This window comes from Sciurus carolinensis, chromosome 4, assembly GCF_902686445.1.
Source record: "Sciurus carolinensis chromosome 4, mSciCar1.2, whole genome shotgun sequence".
NCBI lineage: Eukaryota > Metazoa > Chordata > Mammalia > Rodentia > Sciuridae > Sciurus > Sciurus carolinensis.
The window spans coordinates 36210256-36226423 of NC_062216.1; the positions used below are offsets into that span (position 1 = coordinate 36210256).

The window sequence follows — 16168 nt, forward strand, 5'->3', positions numbered from 1 at the left end:
AAGAGCAGCTTTGTATTTTAAAACTTCAGGATAAACTTTAGATTCAATTCTAATTTGATGCTGACATGTCCTTAAACAGGAAATGTCTTCATTTTAATAAAAACAATATTTAGTTTTAAAACTTACTTCAAAAGTGTCTCTTACTTCTGAAGACATGGATTTTAGAAGTGTTTGGGGCTTTCTCCAGACCTTTGTGTACCTTCTAATTCAGTTCATCTTCTTTGTGTTCATTTTTTTCATTGTTGAACTCTTATTTTTATTTGTGAGATTAAAAAAATAAATACCATCTTTTTAAAATGAACTTATGAAAGCTGCAAATTATCATGCCTTGAAGCATTAAAGAAAATGGCAAGAATTCCTTTTTTAGTTTAACATGTAATTAAATTGTGTTGTTGACACATCAAAAGGATAAATACCTATAAATAAAATATGAATATATTTCCTTATTACCCAAGACATACACAACATTTCAAAGAGGCTGGAAATCAGGGAAATGTTATTTTTCTCCAAACAAAAGTAGCTAATTTTTATATCACCACCTTGCAGGGCATACTGAGACTTTGAACAAGTGTGATTTGTTTTTATCATCTGTAGAACACTTTGACATACATTACTCCATTTGATCCCTTTAACTGCCTTATCAGGTATACACAGGAGGATTATAATCACCATTTTACAGATGAGAAAGGTGAGACCCTTGATTCAATGACTTGCCAAAGGATCTGCCCCTAGTAAGCAGCAAATCCAGACTGGGAACCATGGTGTGTTTTTTCTGATTATCATTTTGTAGCTCACTTGACTATACTGAACTGACTTATTTCTAAGATGATATCTGAAAACTCTCAGATAATACAGACTTTATTTGTGCAGCTCTTAGTTGCATAAGACCCAGGATGCTTAATATGTTTTTAAGTGAGTTAATTTTAAAGATACAATTCTCTAATACTCTAATTAAAAATTTTTTTTTTTTTTTGCAGTGGGATGTGAATAATATGTGGTATAGATGATGAGATATGCTGTCACTTTGGGGTCTTTATGCTTTTAAGCAGCCCAAATTAGTCCACACAGCAAAAGAGACTAATTTATTTTAATTGTTAAAATTCTCATCAAATGAGGATTAGAATGTTCGTCATCAAATTAATTTTGGAACAATCCTTGTTAAATTCAGTACTTAGGATGACTTTTTATAATTCTTTATTTTAAAAAAATAACACATTTATAACACATTTACCAACAAATGTGTTAGTAATGTGAAACCAAGTTTATAGACTTGTGTAAGGATTTTGTGACATAAATAGAATTTATATATAATTTTTAAAAAAATTATTTTCCTCCTCACTATTCTTTCCCAACTCTTAGGGATATTTTATTTACCCACTTAAGAAAATTTTACATTTTTTTCTCAGTAGCATTGGAGATTGGGCATAAATCTCCCCTATCCTCAGCAACTTAGCAAGACCCCATCTCAACATATAAAATAAAAAGGGCTGAGGATGTGCCTCAGTGGTTAAGCACCCTAGGTTCAGTCTTCAGTACAAAAAAAAAAAAGAGAGAGAAAGAGAAAAATCTCCCCCATTATTTAGTGTGGCTATGTGCAGCATCCTGTTTTTCTCTGTCCAGTTCATTTAGATTTCCCCCTCTTGATAGGTAATATCTGTGTATTGGGAAACTTTCTTCTAGTTTTCACATTTCATCATAATCATTTGAAAATAAATTAATTTCTATGATTTTATTCTAGATTGAAATTGGAAGAGAGAAGAAAAGAACTGCTACAGAAACTTGAAGAAACTACTAAATTAACTACTTATTTGCATTCACAACTTAAAAGGTAAGCCCATTAGATTCTCTGGGGGAAATTTTTTATCTATCTTTTGGACACATTTTGGTTTATCTTTGGTTAGTTTATTCTTTATTTTCAGTTACTTAATAGTAAATAGTTACATGAGTATAATTAATGTTTGACCAAATTTAAAGTCACATAGATTTTTTTTCATGAATCTCAAGGTCATATTTGGCATACATTTGACATATGTTGTAGGAAGAAGATACGTTTTTGCTCTCAATGAAAACTTAGGAAAATGACACATTTCTCCTATTATCCCATCTTCTTAAAAAGAGCATGGGAGAGATTTACCTTAAAATTGCCATAGATTTTCTGGTATTGGTTAGAAAAATACTCACTTTTACATTCACCCACAGAAAATGGGAAAGGCAAATGAACTCAGGGGCTTGCTTTTTTTTTAAACCAGTGACCCTCATTTCCAGCACTTTTTATTTTTTTATTTTGTGACATGGTCTTGCTGAGTTGCTTAGGACCTCACTACTTGCTGGGGCTTGCTTCAAACTTGTGATCCTCCTGCCTCAGTGTCCCAAAGCCACTGGGATTACAGGTGTGCACCACCAAGCCCAGTCCAGGGACCTTTTGTATAACCTCTTGAGTTTTATAAACTTGCCTTTTTTTTTTTCTCTAAAAATAAGTTTAAGAAAAACCAACAACATAGCTATATTAATACTTTGTCCTGGTCATTCCCCAACCCTCCACCCCTGCCCCATGTATTTGAATTACAGAGTTGCTTCTGTATAGCAATGCAAGGAGATTTCCAAAAAATGATTTAGCCTTTTTTTTTTTTTTTTGACTTTTGCAAAACGATGATAATTTTTTCTAAGAGAATTGTTGCTTAACGAGTGTTTGGAGAGCAAGTTAGAAATTATTAGTGAATAAGCAGGGAAATGCTATGATGGCATATTCCTTGGCCCTGGTCATATATTCCATTCTTTGGCTCCACCTGTTTCCTTCCAGTTTCGGGTCTGAAGTAGTCAGTAGGAGTTGTGATTGGTTTTCCATATAGTGACAAATTTTACAGTCTGCTTTTCTTCTTTTAGCCTCTCCGCCAGCACGTTGTCCATGTCGTCTGGAAGTAGCCTGGGTTCCTTGGCATCAAGTCGGGGCTCGCTGAACACCTCCAGCAGAGGATCTCTCAACTCCCTCAGTTCCAGTGAGCTCTACTACAGCAGTCAGGGTGATCAGATAGATGTGGATTATCAGTATAAACTGGACTTCCTTCTCCAAGAGAAGGGTGGTTACATTCCTTCTGGACCCATCACTACCATCCATGAAAATGAGGTGGCCAAGTCCCCCAATCAGCCTGGCCCAAGTGGACTCTGTGGGGTGGCAGCTGCAGCAACTGGCCACACTCCTGCCCTGACTGAGGCCCCCAAGTCTGTGACATCCCTGTCTTCAAGGTCCTCCCTTTCCTCCTTGTCGCCTCCTGGCTCTCCTTTGGTCTTGGAGAGCACATTTCCCATGTCTTCTCATGACACCTCTCTTCATCAGTTCAGTGCTGACTTTGAAGACTGTGAATTGAGTAGCCATTTTGCAGACATTAGCCTTGGTGAAAATCCGATATTGCTGGATTCAGATTTAGTAGGAGCATCCCAGTCTCTTTTAGAGGATAAAGACCTTAATGACTGTGCTGGGGAGCCATTATATGAAGGAACTACAGGTAAATGGAAACCTTTGTTTTCATGCATTCCCTGTGAACTATTTTAAGGAAAATGGTTGGAAGTTTACTTTTTCCACATAGAAAAGTGGTATAGTGCCCCTTCTTTTTTCCTGAGTATTCATTTCAGCTTTATTTTAGAAGGAAGGTTTATTTATATATAACCATACTTTTTATTTATCAAATTGTCTTCTCTATTTAGTAGATTTAATCATTAGATATTTTTTTTGTGGTCCAGAGACCCTCTATGTGTGGTACCTGGCTAGAACATATTTTGTAAACATACTTCATACTTGCAAATGGATACCAGTTCTAAAATAATAAGACAAAGAAGAAGAGGGCTTGCTTTCAAAATTTGGCCTAAAACAGATTAAAATCAAGTCAATTAGCATACAGGCTAATTAATACCAAGGTTCACTGTTTAAACTGCTCAGGGAATTCTATATAAATACAATTTTTGTTTTATGCCAGACTCTCCCTTCTACTGAAAGTTAATTTGAAGAAAGCTGTCTCCAGTATATGGTATTACCCTGCCATCTTCTGGCTGCTGTGACAGTTGCAGCCCAAGGAAGAGGCTGCAAGAAAAGTAGATTCCTGCCTGTATTCAAAGAGACCAACCAGGAGAACTTCATCTTGTTGATTGTTTTCCTTTATGTGACAGGAGTTTTTAATTTGTTAGATAAGGTATTACCTTTGTTGGAACATGATTTCTGTTTTGGTCTGAGAAGGATAATCTGTTTTAGAGCCAGCTTGTGGTAAAATGGGAAATCAAAGCTCTGGTGCTTCTCCATGGGCATCCTGTGCCCCGCCACACAGGAGAGGACAGGCCTCTGAACAACTACGTGCTGTTTTGAGAAACATTTTTATTTGTGTGTGTGATTCTGGGAATTCTAAGTATTAATTGATCGGACTGTTCATATGTTTAAAGACTAGATTGAAATGCCATGTCCTGCCAGCAGTCTGGGCAGAAGTGGGGCATTCTTATGGTTTGTGTGTCCCCTCTTAGAGAGGCATCAGAGCTGTAAGTAATGTTTGGGAAATAATGAGCCAGAAAGGTAAACAAGCCCAGGTGTGATGTGTGCATAATGGCTACACAAAAGCAGAAAGCTGCCATGGGCCTCCTCTGCCTCTGTGAAGGAGGCAGTGGATGGTGGGCTGCATTCTGTCCCATGCCTGCACTCACACCTTGGTTGTATTTTGGTGAGCATGTTACCTTGTCTCTCAGGTCTGTTCCTCATCAGCAAAGTTGGGATGATACGGTCATACTTGTAGCAGTCAAGAAGATTAATGCCATGATGCATGGAAAACATCCTAGCATGTCTTCTAACCATATGATGGTGATAAGTAACACAAACGCCTGCCAAACCAATTCCTACCACAAACCATGCACGTTAAGGGTGGAAGAAAGAACTGACGAAGAGGAGAGAGCCAGCACTCTGCGCATTCTTCTTGCTTTAGACTTGCAGGATATTATATGTCATGTGCATCTCATGCTGACTTTACGCTTCATGTATTTGGAGTATTCTCTAGTGACCACTTCTCAACATCTCATCAAGTGGAGGGCCCTGTGTTCGAAGCTGGATGCTGGAGAAGGGGAGGGATTGGGAAGAAATCTCCCAAAGATTGTTACCCACCTAATGATTTTGAGGTTGCATCTTGCTCACATGCCACATGTGCGAAGGAAAGGATTCCCACTGGAGGGATGGGCTGACTGCTATATAAAAACTGTGAAAGTAGAACCACAAAATCGACAAAAAAGACCAGAAGTATAATTTAAAGAACAGGAGCAGTGACGGGTTAAAGTGACCAGAGGGGTAAGGCTTCTAACAAAGATGGAGCCTGTGCTTGCTTTATTTATAGTGGTACTGATTAAAAGGGATTGGTAGATATAAGGTTTCAGTGTGGGAGGAGTCTTGCCTCCGTGCTTGCTTCTTCATGAAAAACAGGATATGTGTGGACTGGGGGTAAGCAGGCTGTTTGACTCTTAGTGGGTCAATCCCATCTCTGAGGCTGTGCTTGAACAGGGCGCCTCGTGAATCAGGCATTCTCAAACCAGAGAATTCCAACTGGGAGTACCCCAAAGCAGGCTTCCCTCCCTACTGGTTTGAACTTCATTCAGTTCACACACTGCTTATAGATGGCTTCCTGCAGTCCCAGGCACCAGACCTGCTGGCATCTCTACTTGGCTGGTGCCTTGCTCCTGGCCCTTGAGTCTACGACTCTTATCAGTGGGCTTGTGGCTGGCATTGGGTGTCTCTGATAATTTTAAACAATTTTTAAATATTGAAGACTGTTGGTAAGAAGTCACCATAGGGTAGGCATGTAGCTCAGTTGCAAAGTGCTTGCCCAGCATGTGCAAGGCCCTTGGTTGAACCCCAACATCATTAAAAAAAAAAAGTCACCCTGAAGAAAAGTACACCCAGGACCTTTGCAGATAATATTCAGTTTCATGTCTGAAAACAACTGAAAGAATATGTATAACTGTAAAGACTGAGTTTCTTGAGGTCATCAGTGCTTGGTCTGTTTAGAGGACATCTACCCTTCTCTTGAGGGTGGTGACTCCCTGAAAGGGACACTGTTCTCTGGAGTTTTTTGCAGGTGAAGTTGAGTCCCTTTTATGTAAACTTTGCTCCGCAGCACCAATCCCTGCTGGATGACGGAAACCAAGTTGGAATAACTATGAAGTCTTTCCACAGTCAGTCTCTGTCATTGTCAAAGTCAATTTCAGGCTGCTGTGGTTATTCCTGGGGGTAATCAATAAATCATGTCATCACCTTCACCCTTCACAAAGGGGGGTGGGCGGAGAGAAGGCACTTCATCATCAAGGAAAGAGCATTCCCACTGCCAGAAATAAAAGGGGGAAATGCAGCAATCAATCCTGTAATCTGAAGCCTTAAAACTTAAACATCTTAACAAGATGTAAAGTCACGACTCAGAAGGGGGCCGAAATGCATACCAATACAGATCCACTGGCTTGCTCACTCGAGGATGAAAGAACTCTGCAGGCTTGCAGCTTATTACAGTACAGAACACAGCTTTAAATGAATGTTCCTTGCTCGCTGCAGGACGCTGCTGTATGAATATGAGTTAGAGATAAAAGTTAAGTGGTAGTTGGTGCTGAAGATTCAGTAGCACAAAAAGTTTTTTAATGGTATTAGCTGGTGAGGAATTCCTGTAAGTCAAAGATGTCTTTTCTTTAATTTCTGTTAGAATAGTAGCACAGGAGACAGAGAATATGGCATGTGGAGAAGAGAGCAAAGAGGTGGAAATGTTTCTTTCCACTCAGTAGCTAGAAGCTCTCCAAATAGAAATATCTCCAATACTTGAGGGAGGCACAGAGCTTCTTATCCTAAGCATATTGTGATTTGTGAATGCTTGAAGAAAGAGGTAGAGACCAGTGAGAATATTTGCATCCCTTGCCTTAAAATATTTCAGGACACACACACACACAAAGACCATATTCGTTTCCTAATGACAACTGAAGTAAGTAGCATTGCAGAAATCACAAGTCACAGTGCTTTTGACTCATCCATATCTGTTGATTTGAGGAGTAACATCCTTGACTCTCAGAAGGATATTGTATGTTGGATTTATCATGATCAAACTGCATGTGTATTTTATATTTGATTTTTCCTAATAAAAAATCCTAATTTTCTAATAAAAAATCTCCCCTCCTTAGATGTGGAAAAATCGTTACCAAAAAGAAGAGTAATTCACTTGCCAGGGGAGAAAACTGCTTGTGTATCAGCTGCTGTGTCTGATGAGTCTGTGGCTGGAGACAGCGGGGTTTACGAAGCCTCCATGAAACAGTAAGGACCCAGCAGGCATGCTTTCTGGCTTCTCCACATCTCTTCTGTAGCAGGGCCTGTATATTCCAAATTGCAAATATACTGCCACCATTAATTCACCCTTTGGAGTAGTATGGACTTTAGCCGTTGAAGAAATGGTGTGCTGGCCAGGCACGGTGGTATACACTTGTAATCCCAGTGACTCAGGAGATTGAAACAGGAGGATTCCAAGTTTGAGACCAACCTCAGCAATTTAGCAAGGCCCTATGGACTTAGTGAGAACCTGTCTCAAAATAAAACATTAAAAGGGGGCTGGGTTGTTGCTCAGTGATTAAGCAACCCTGAGTTTAATCCCTGGTATACCAAAACAAAACAAACAAAAAAAAACCAGTGTGCCTGAAAATTACAGTGAATCAGAAATATCCCTTCACCATGGAAATGATAAGCAGATGGGCATACTCAGAGGTACCTGACCTTAAAGACCTAAAGGCTTGATTTTAGTAGGAATGCTGGAATGATTGGTCAGTGCCTATTTGGCACATGAAGCTTCTTGTGTGGATTTCTGAAAATATGGGTTGTTTATGGGGGTGTGATATAGCTAGTAGGGCTCAAAAAATTGAGACATCAACCCCTGTGTTCCCCAAGTTCAGAGACAGACTTCTTGAAGAGATAAAGAAAGCCTCTGAAATAGTAAGGTGGGATCATTTCCACTGGGGAGGTACTACTGTTTGGTTTTCATTCAAAATGTTCAGTGGCAAACAGCAACCATAACAAGCAGTCTTCCCATTAATTGACTGCTCACCCTCTCCCCATCCTTAGGCCTAGTGAAATCGAAGATGTTCCATACAGTGAAGAGGATGTTGCCACTGTGGAGACAGCCCAGGTGCAGATAGGACTCAGGTAAAACTGTATGCATGGGGGAAGGGCAGTTGTAGATGTCTGTGCATGGACCAGTGACTGTGGTTACTTTTTATTTCATTCAGCTTCTCTTTTGACAGATATGATGCGAAAAGTTCAAGTTTCATGGTGATTATAGCACAACTCCGAAATCTTCATGCCTTCTTGATACCTCATACTTCGAAGGTGTAAGTAAAGTCAGTGAAAATCAAACTGAGAAGCTTAAGAATTTCTACATTTTGATTATTTTATGTTGCAGTCAATCAATTCATCAAAATGAAGATATGGGAAAGACATAGCAGGACTGGTCATGTTTAAATCAACAGTAGACAAATGTAAAGAGAAAAGGAAAATGTGAAAAAGGCAAATGTAGTTTTGGTCTTTATTCAACCAATTCATCCTTGAGAATAGGAGTCAATACTTTTTATTTCCTTTTTTGAGCAGAAATTCTGTGTTATGTGTGTTGGGGCCTGATTGTTTGAAATATGATTAACATTTATATTATTGTGTAGTAGTTATTATTACTATTACTATTGGTTTAGAGGAATTTTCTGACTTTTACATGAAAATTTAGTGATTAAATTTTATTTATCTTAGTACAACATTGCCCCTTACACATTTATCATGCCACATGATACAGATTTTTTTATCATCCAACATTCACTTCCCTCTGACCAATAATTTTATAAAAGTTTTTCATCAAACTAAGAATCTTAACAGAGTGATGGCATAATGTTACCCAACCCACTGCTTCAGGACTGTTTTCTAACATATTTCTAGAGGTCTGTATCATCATTCACAATTTTTTTTAGAGTCAAAGTATCTGTGACTCTCTTAAGGGCTCTCTGATTTAGGATGCAGAATATGTATGTCTACCTTACCTTTAAACTTCTTGTAGGAGGCTACTCTTAGTATTATTTTGAACAAGCCAGTACAAGGGCTTAGAGAAAACGAAAACAGTTATTGTAGAAAATTTTTAAAAACTTAATACCCAGTCAATGAATATTTTCCTTAATGATAGAATATATTCCATAATGAGCAGGACTTTTAACAGAGTGAATGTAAGAGTTCTGGATGTTTTCCCTACAGGTTTCCTTTTAGGCTCACATCCTCATATTTAAGAACTGCTAAAGAAAACAAACTGTATCTAAGAAAAAAAGAGCTTGGTTGAGGTTATTTAGTAGACAAAAAATAGAATGAGAGGTTATCTGTTGACAATCATCAAAGCTGCATAGGATTCAGGAGGGAATGCTCAGAGGACTTCCTGAAACCAAGGCATAGGGGACCAACATCATTAGCCAGATCAGCCAAGAGAGAGCAGCATAATCTAGCACTGGCTATGTAGATTACCACTGGGCCTGTTGCCAGGCTTGAGGTTAAAACCAATCAGCGGTTTTCAGGGAAGACTAGCTTGATAATTTTGACTTCTCCCTTCCAATATATATGTTTCATATTTTGGGGTGTGCTGTTGGTGGCCTTTAGGCAGATCAGGGAGAAGACAGTTCTAGCAGAGCTGGACTCTAACAGCACCAATTCACAAGTCCAAGAGAAAAGTCCAGAATGCCCAAGAAGAGGTACTTTCTTTAAACTTATATTGTTTAATTTTATGTTGTGAGGGTGCATCTACCGAAACGCTCTAGCTCATCTAGACCAGTCAGTCTTTCCCTTCTTTCCTTGGAGGAAGTAAAAAAGTGCCTCTGGAGGTGTGATGACCCAGGGCCAGCTGTCCAGGGCATTAGTAGTACTGACCCAACTGAGGAGTATGGAAGGAACCTTTGTCTGATTGATCTGAACTTTCCTCGGATACATAACAGCATTTTCTTAAACCCATATGTAAGAAGCTTGGCTTAAAGAATAACACTACTAAAAGTGACAATTAGTTTGAAATATCCTTTAATATTCTTTTTCTCCCAACTTCAGAACTTAATTTTTAAATTATTAGTTATGACAATGAAAGTTGTTCCTTCAGCCTGTTGACAATAGCCACAGTGTTTCCATGAGTGAGGCACGATTTGCCCGGCTTTGGTTTGGCAAGACCCTTCCCTACAGCAGAATGGGGGAAAGCTCCTCTGCCTGCTTTTCCCATGCCTTCACATCAAAACCACATAAAATCATTCTTGTTTGATGTGGAAACATTTTTAGATGACCTAAGTGGTTAGGCCATTGTTACAGAAAAAACTTGAAAAGTGGAGAAACAGAAAAATCCCTTCCCTCCATCCTAACTCTTTAATATACTGACCTCTTATTGTTTTTCCAGATAAGAAAATATTTCTTTTGCTGAACCTCCAACCTCCCAGGGAGGGTAACTTGTGTCTTAGGCCTTAAATCAACAGCAGTGGCCCAAGACTCTCAAGGTCTTTAATGCTGAATCTCCATAATTAATGTTGATATAAAATAAAAAATAATATGACATTCCTTAGCTCTGCATTTGAATTTACAGTTTTTTTAATTAGAGAGAAGCATGTTTTAGAATATGAATTAGACAAAGCTGGAAATGGGGACAGGGGAAGATTTAGTAGATATTCTCTTTCTGGGATTAAAAGGAAGATAACTCCTGCTGTTCCCAAGAATTGCAAACCCTGTAATGTGTACTCAGAAAATTCACTCTAAAGTAGCATAAGAAGTTACTGTTTTTCTATAACTCTTCTTTTTAATTTTACAAAGCATGGAGACTGTTTGAGTTTGTCATATCCACATCTTCAGAGATGCTAGACAGTGATATTTTTTAACTGCTATTTCATCTGTTTTAAAATTTGTTAATAATATGCTACTTAGCCTTTCTTTTGGTCTAGTAGTATAATTCCTGGGAAGTCATCGTCAGCATCTCATGTTTAATACTCAGGATGAGAATTCTTTGGGATAAAGTCACCGAAATTTACTTAGCATGTTCCCACCTTCCCAGACTGAGAAATAACTTATTTTGGGATTGACTGTACACAGGGCAGATGGGATATTAAATTCATTTGCTCCTAGGACTTTATTCTTCTTCACTTTTTGTATCATGTGCATTTGTTATAGTCCTGGTGAGTGGCAAGCTGGGCCTTTGCATACTCAGGGGCATAGTTGGTATGTGGGTTAAGAATAGAGTGTCTTTGCAGCTGAGTACAGACCAATTATGGCAGCAGCACTTTTGATGGATAATGAACTCCATGTTCCCTCATTTTCTCTCTTTTGCAGATAATTGCAAATGATAGCTTGAAACCACTGTAAATGAAGTACCTATGAATTTCATTTTACTCTTATTCTTTGCAGGTATTTTAGGGTTGCTCTTCTTCCCTCCTCAACTGATGTCAGCTGTCTATTTCGAACAAAAGTCCATCCACCCACAGAATCTGTGCTGTTCAATGATGTGTTCAGAGTGGTCATTTCCCAAACAGCTTTGCAACAGAAGACATTAAGAGTTGATCTTTGCTCTGTCAGTAAACACTGCAGGGAAGAATGCTTGGTAGGATTCTTAATAATTTCCATTATCAGCTAACATGATCAGATATTCTTAGAATAAGCTTTCTAGTTGCTGTTCTACAAGCCCTAAAACCACTGCAGACTTGTCTAACGCCTTAGGACACATCTAGTGGTTGTTTCACTTTTTTTCCTCCTGAAGTATTCATTTTTGTTCTTTCCTTTATTCAAGACCTTTAAAATCTGCTTATCAATTATGATTTTCTGTAAAGCTCTACTTTCCATTTCTGCCTTTTGACTACACAAAACTTTTACCTCTGTTTTGACCATCACTTATGGTATATGCTTGTTAGTCCCAATGCCAAGCCCTGTGCTGAGTACTATGTGTTATCTCCTTTAATCCTCATGACAGTCTTGGGAAAGATTGATTATGGAAGGTGTGATCATCCCCTGTTTTCAGATAAAGAGCTGCTTAGAGAGGGTTGCACACCTAGTGAATGATGGAGCCAGCCCACACATAATTCACTGTTACAAATTCAGGTTAAGCAAGACACTGAGTATATGGTTCCTTTATTCAACTCATTTTCCCCTGCCATGATATTAGAGCTTCTAAAGAAAAAGTAATACTGTTTAGAACAAATAGTTTAAATGCTATAGCAGAAGATTCCATTCTTAACTAATAGTAAGTTTAATACATTCCTGTGCATAGAACCTGTAAAACCATCACTTACTGGTAAAGCAGGCATTTAGAGGTAGGCCTGTATGATCAGAAACTATGAAAATGTCCAGCTGAGCTTTTTTCCTATGGTATAATAGGAAGCACACACATTTCATGATGAACAAAGTTAAGGGTTATAGGTTTCTTCTTAATTTTTACTTGAAAAAAAAGTTGAATAATATTGTCTAGCAATAAAGCAAAGATGAATGTGTGAGGCTATCAGAAAAACTTTGGTATAATGTCATATTAATATATGTTAGAAACTCTAATGAAGTTAATAAATATGTGAATGAATAGCCTTTTAAAAAACAATATAGCTGAATTTAGATTGTGGCTATTTGTGTTTTGGTGGAATATGAAAATCTTTAACTTTTACTGTTTTTTGTTTGTTGACATTCTACTAACTTATATATCCAGAGAAATTTTTTACTGATTTCTTATTCAAGAACCAATATGGAACTTTTGCTCGTTTTCAGATTTTTCAGATAATTTTATTATAATAATGAAGTCATTCTTATGGTGTATTAGAAGAAGTACCATGGTTTAGACTTAGTCATGTATTTTTTAATTTATAACTTTTCATTTGCACATAATTCTATATTTACAAAAATTGTATGCTTAGTCAGTAGGTGTTGACAAAATCATCTTTCACAAAATAATCCCAGGATTGGCTTTTAGATTAGGGGTTATTATCATAAATCATTTCCAGGTTTTAAAAAAAAACAACACTTTATCAGTATTGCTTTTTTTTTTTTTTTAACTAAGACAAGCTCACCCAATAATCTTTATCATATTAGAGGAAACATATACTAACTTAAGCATTTTATTTTCTCTCTCTCTCTCTCTCTCTCTCTCTCTCTCTCTCTCTCTCTCTCTCTCTTTCTTTCATTTCCCATAGGCTGGAACTCAGATCAGCCTGGCAGACTTACCATTTTCCAATGAGATTTTCACTCTGTGGTATAATTTGCTTCCTTCCAAGCAAATTCCTTGCAAAAAGAATGAAGAAGAAAACGAGGACTCTGTATTTCAGTCAAACCAGCCTTTAGTAGATTCTGTAGACTTGGTGAGTCAAAATTAGAGTCATTAAATGCAATAAAGTAATATGAAATCTAGAATGCATGTTTTTATTCGCTCTCATGGTCTGTCCTTTACTCCTTTCATGATTCCACCCTTTTCTCCCGGCTTATTAAAAAGAAAGAAAAATAATGCCAGCTTTGTGTCAAGAACTGTTTATACCTTTATTTTATTTTTTTATGTGGTGCTGAGGATCAAACCCAGTGCCTCACATGTGCTAGGCAAGCATTCTACCACTGAGCTCAAGTACTGTTTATAAAGGATCAAATCTCCTTCCATAATAATAAACTAATGTGGAGACTTTATTGTTTTAAATGATCATGGAGAACCTTTTGATTTAAGTTAGTTCTTTCATATATAGTGTTCACATACTTGGTTCCACTGTCAGCTTATACATTTGACACATATATTTTGCAAATTTTAAATTATTAATCTGAAACAGCATATTAATTTTCCTTTTATAATATCAGTATCCCTAGTGTATTTCTATCAAAAAATTTGTTGAATCTAATATATCTTAGTACTTCAAAAATTTACAAAGGGATATTTCGTGAAACTATTCATCACTAATTTGGCATTTGTAGATATTGTTACTAAGTTCAAGTTTATTTTAGATTATCTATGAAGAAAGAATTTACTAAATAAAAATCAAATAATTAAGCAAGTCTTTATTGATCATCTATGTGTGAGAAACTAGTGGACATTATGGCAGGTGGTAAAAGAGAAAGATGTTTCTCTTTTGTAACTTTGTAGTAGATACTAAGTAAGGCTTATAAAATGATTTTTTTTCTTCTTTATGTAAGTTTTTAAAAACAGAATAATATGTAATTCATACACCATACAGTTTACCCAATTAACATGTACAGCTCACCCATTTGAAGCTCAAAGCTCAAAGTTTTTTTTACTATATTCACAGAGCTGTATAACCATATTGTGGAAAGCCATCCATATCTAGCAGAATCTGATTTGGTTGAGCCTAGGGATACAGAGGCCTGACTGCCAGGAACTGGCAGCCATAATAGACTATTGCAGATAGCCTGGGAAGTAGGTGGCCCTGTGTGGGAGTGGCTTACAGTCTGATTGATATGCTTATTCCCTAAACAAATGGCTTCTCTAACTCCACCCCATCCTTTTCACCACAGAGCAAGCCTGTCCTGTTCTTGGCCCCCTTTACCTGTGTGACTATAAAATAAAGGAGAGGTGGGCTACTCCATCTTGTTAGAGGCCAGATCTGGTGTGGTATGATCTGTCATACCCCCTCCCATTTGAGAAGAATATTAACTCTTGCATGTTTATTGATTAGATAAGTTTATTGGTAACTAATTGATTTATTGCCTGCAAGCTGTCCTCTGGCAGTTAACCTTTCCTCTTCCACGGGGGATGTGACTGAAACCTCTACACCATATCTACAATCTAATATTACTACACTGCCATCATCCCAAACAGAAGTCCCATACCCTTGAGCATTCTCTTCCAGTTCTCCTCAACACTTTTCTCCCAAGATAACCATTAATATTCTTTTTCTATAAATTTGCTTATTCACATAAAAAAATACCTTATTTGTTCTTGTGACTGACTTCTTTCATTTAACATATTTTCAAAATACATATGTCAATATTTCACTCCTCTTCATTGCCAAATAGTATTCTGTTGCCGATGTATCATTTGTTTATCATTCATCAGCTGATGTGTATTTGGGTTGTTTCCACTTTTTGACTTTTATGAATGATGCTGCTAGGATATGTTTTCATTTTTCTTGGGCATATGTGTGGAAATGGAATTGCTTAATTGTATAGTAACTCTGTTTAACATTTTGGGTGACTATAAGCTGTTTTCTTGGTAGAACAGGTTATTTATGTTTTTACTTTTTTTTTTTGTGGTGCTGGGGATCGAACCCAGGGCCTTGTGCTTGTGAGGCGAGCACTCTACCAACTGAGCTATCTCCCCAGCCCATGTTTTTACTATTAAGTTGTACAAGTTCCTTACACATTCTTCTTCCTTTTTCCTTTCTTTCTTCTTTCCATTTCCCTCTCCCTTTCCATCAAACCCAGGATTTCACACATGCTAGGCAATTGCTCCCTCTTCTATATTCTTGACTTGACACAAGTCCTTTATCAGAAAAACTATTTGTAGACATTTCCTTTCATTCTGTGCATTCTTTTCACTCTCTTGATGGTTTCATTACCAGCACAAATGTTTTTAATTTTGATGAAAGTGCATGCACTCAAAGGCTTTTTCTTCCATTGCTTGTCCTATTGGTATTATATCCAAGAAGGCTTTGCCTAACCTAACATCACAAGGATTTCTCCTGTGTCGTCTTGTAAGAGTTTTTTTTTTTTTTTTTTTTTTTAATGTAGGTTGTAGTTTAGTTCTACTTATTTATGTGTGATATGAGGAAAAAGTTAGGTTTCATTCTTTTATATGTAAATACACAGTTGTCCCAGCACCATTATTGATAAAAACTATACTTTCCCCATTTCCTTGTGGGAAATCAGTTGATCATAATCATGGGGATCTACTTATCTGGAATTTTAGTTCTGTTCCAGTAATCTGTATATAAGCCAGTACCACACTTCCTTGATTACTATAGCATTGCACTAATTTTGAAAATAGGAACTGCAAGTCTTCTAATATTGTTTTTCTTTTACAAATTGTTTTAAAAAAATAACATAAAAAAGATTATTTGGGCTATTCAGGGTCCCTTGCCCATATGAGTTCTAATATCAGCTTATCAATTTCCACAAATAAAACAAAACAAAAAGTCAGCTGGGATTTTGATAGAGCCAGTCTTA

General features: G+C 37.2%; 1 protein-coding gene across 1 annotated transcript in view; it reads left to right on the forward strand.

Annotated features, from left to right (window-relative positions):
• Nucleotides 1–16168, forward strand: part of Wwc2 (WW and C2 domain containing 2) — a 221013-nt gene that overhangs the window by 162791 nt on the left and 42054 nt on the right. The window contains exons 10-16 of the mRNA XM_047549990.1: nucleotides 1739–1828; nucleotides 2884–3503; nucleotides 7180–7309; nucleotides 8108–8188; nucleotides 8287–8373; nucleotides 11438–11630; nucleotides 13201–13365. Of these exons, the coding sequence (XP_047405946.1) occupies nucleotides 1739–1828; nucleotides 2884–3503; nucleotides 7180–7309; nucleotides 8108–8188; nucleotides 8287–8373; nucleotides 11438–11630; nucleotides 13201–13365 (1366 nt within the window). The remainder of the gene's footprint in view (nucleotides 1–1738; nucleotides 1829–2883; nucleotides 3504–7179; nucleotides 7310–8107; nucleotides 8189–8286; nucleotides 8374–11437; nucleotides 11631–13200; nucleotides 13366–16168) is intronic.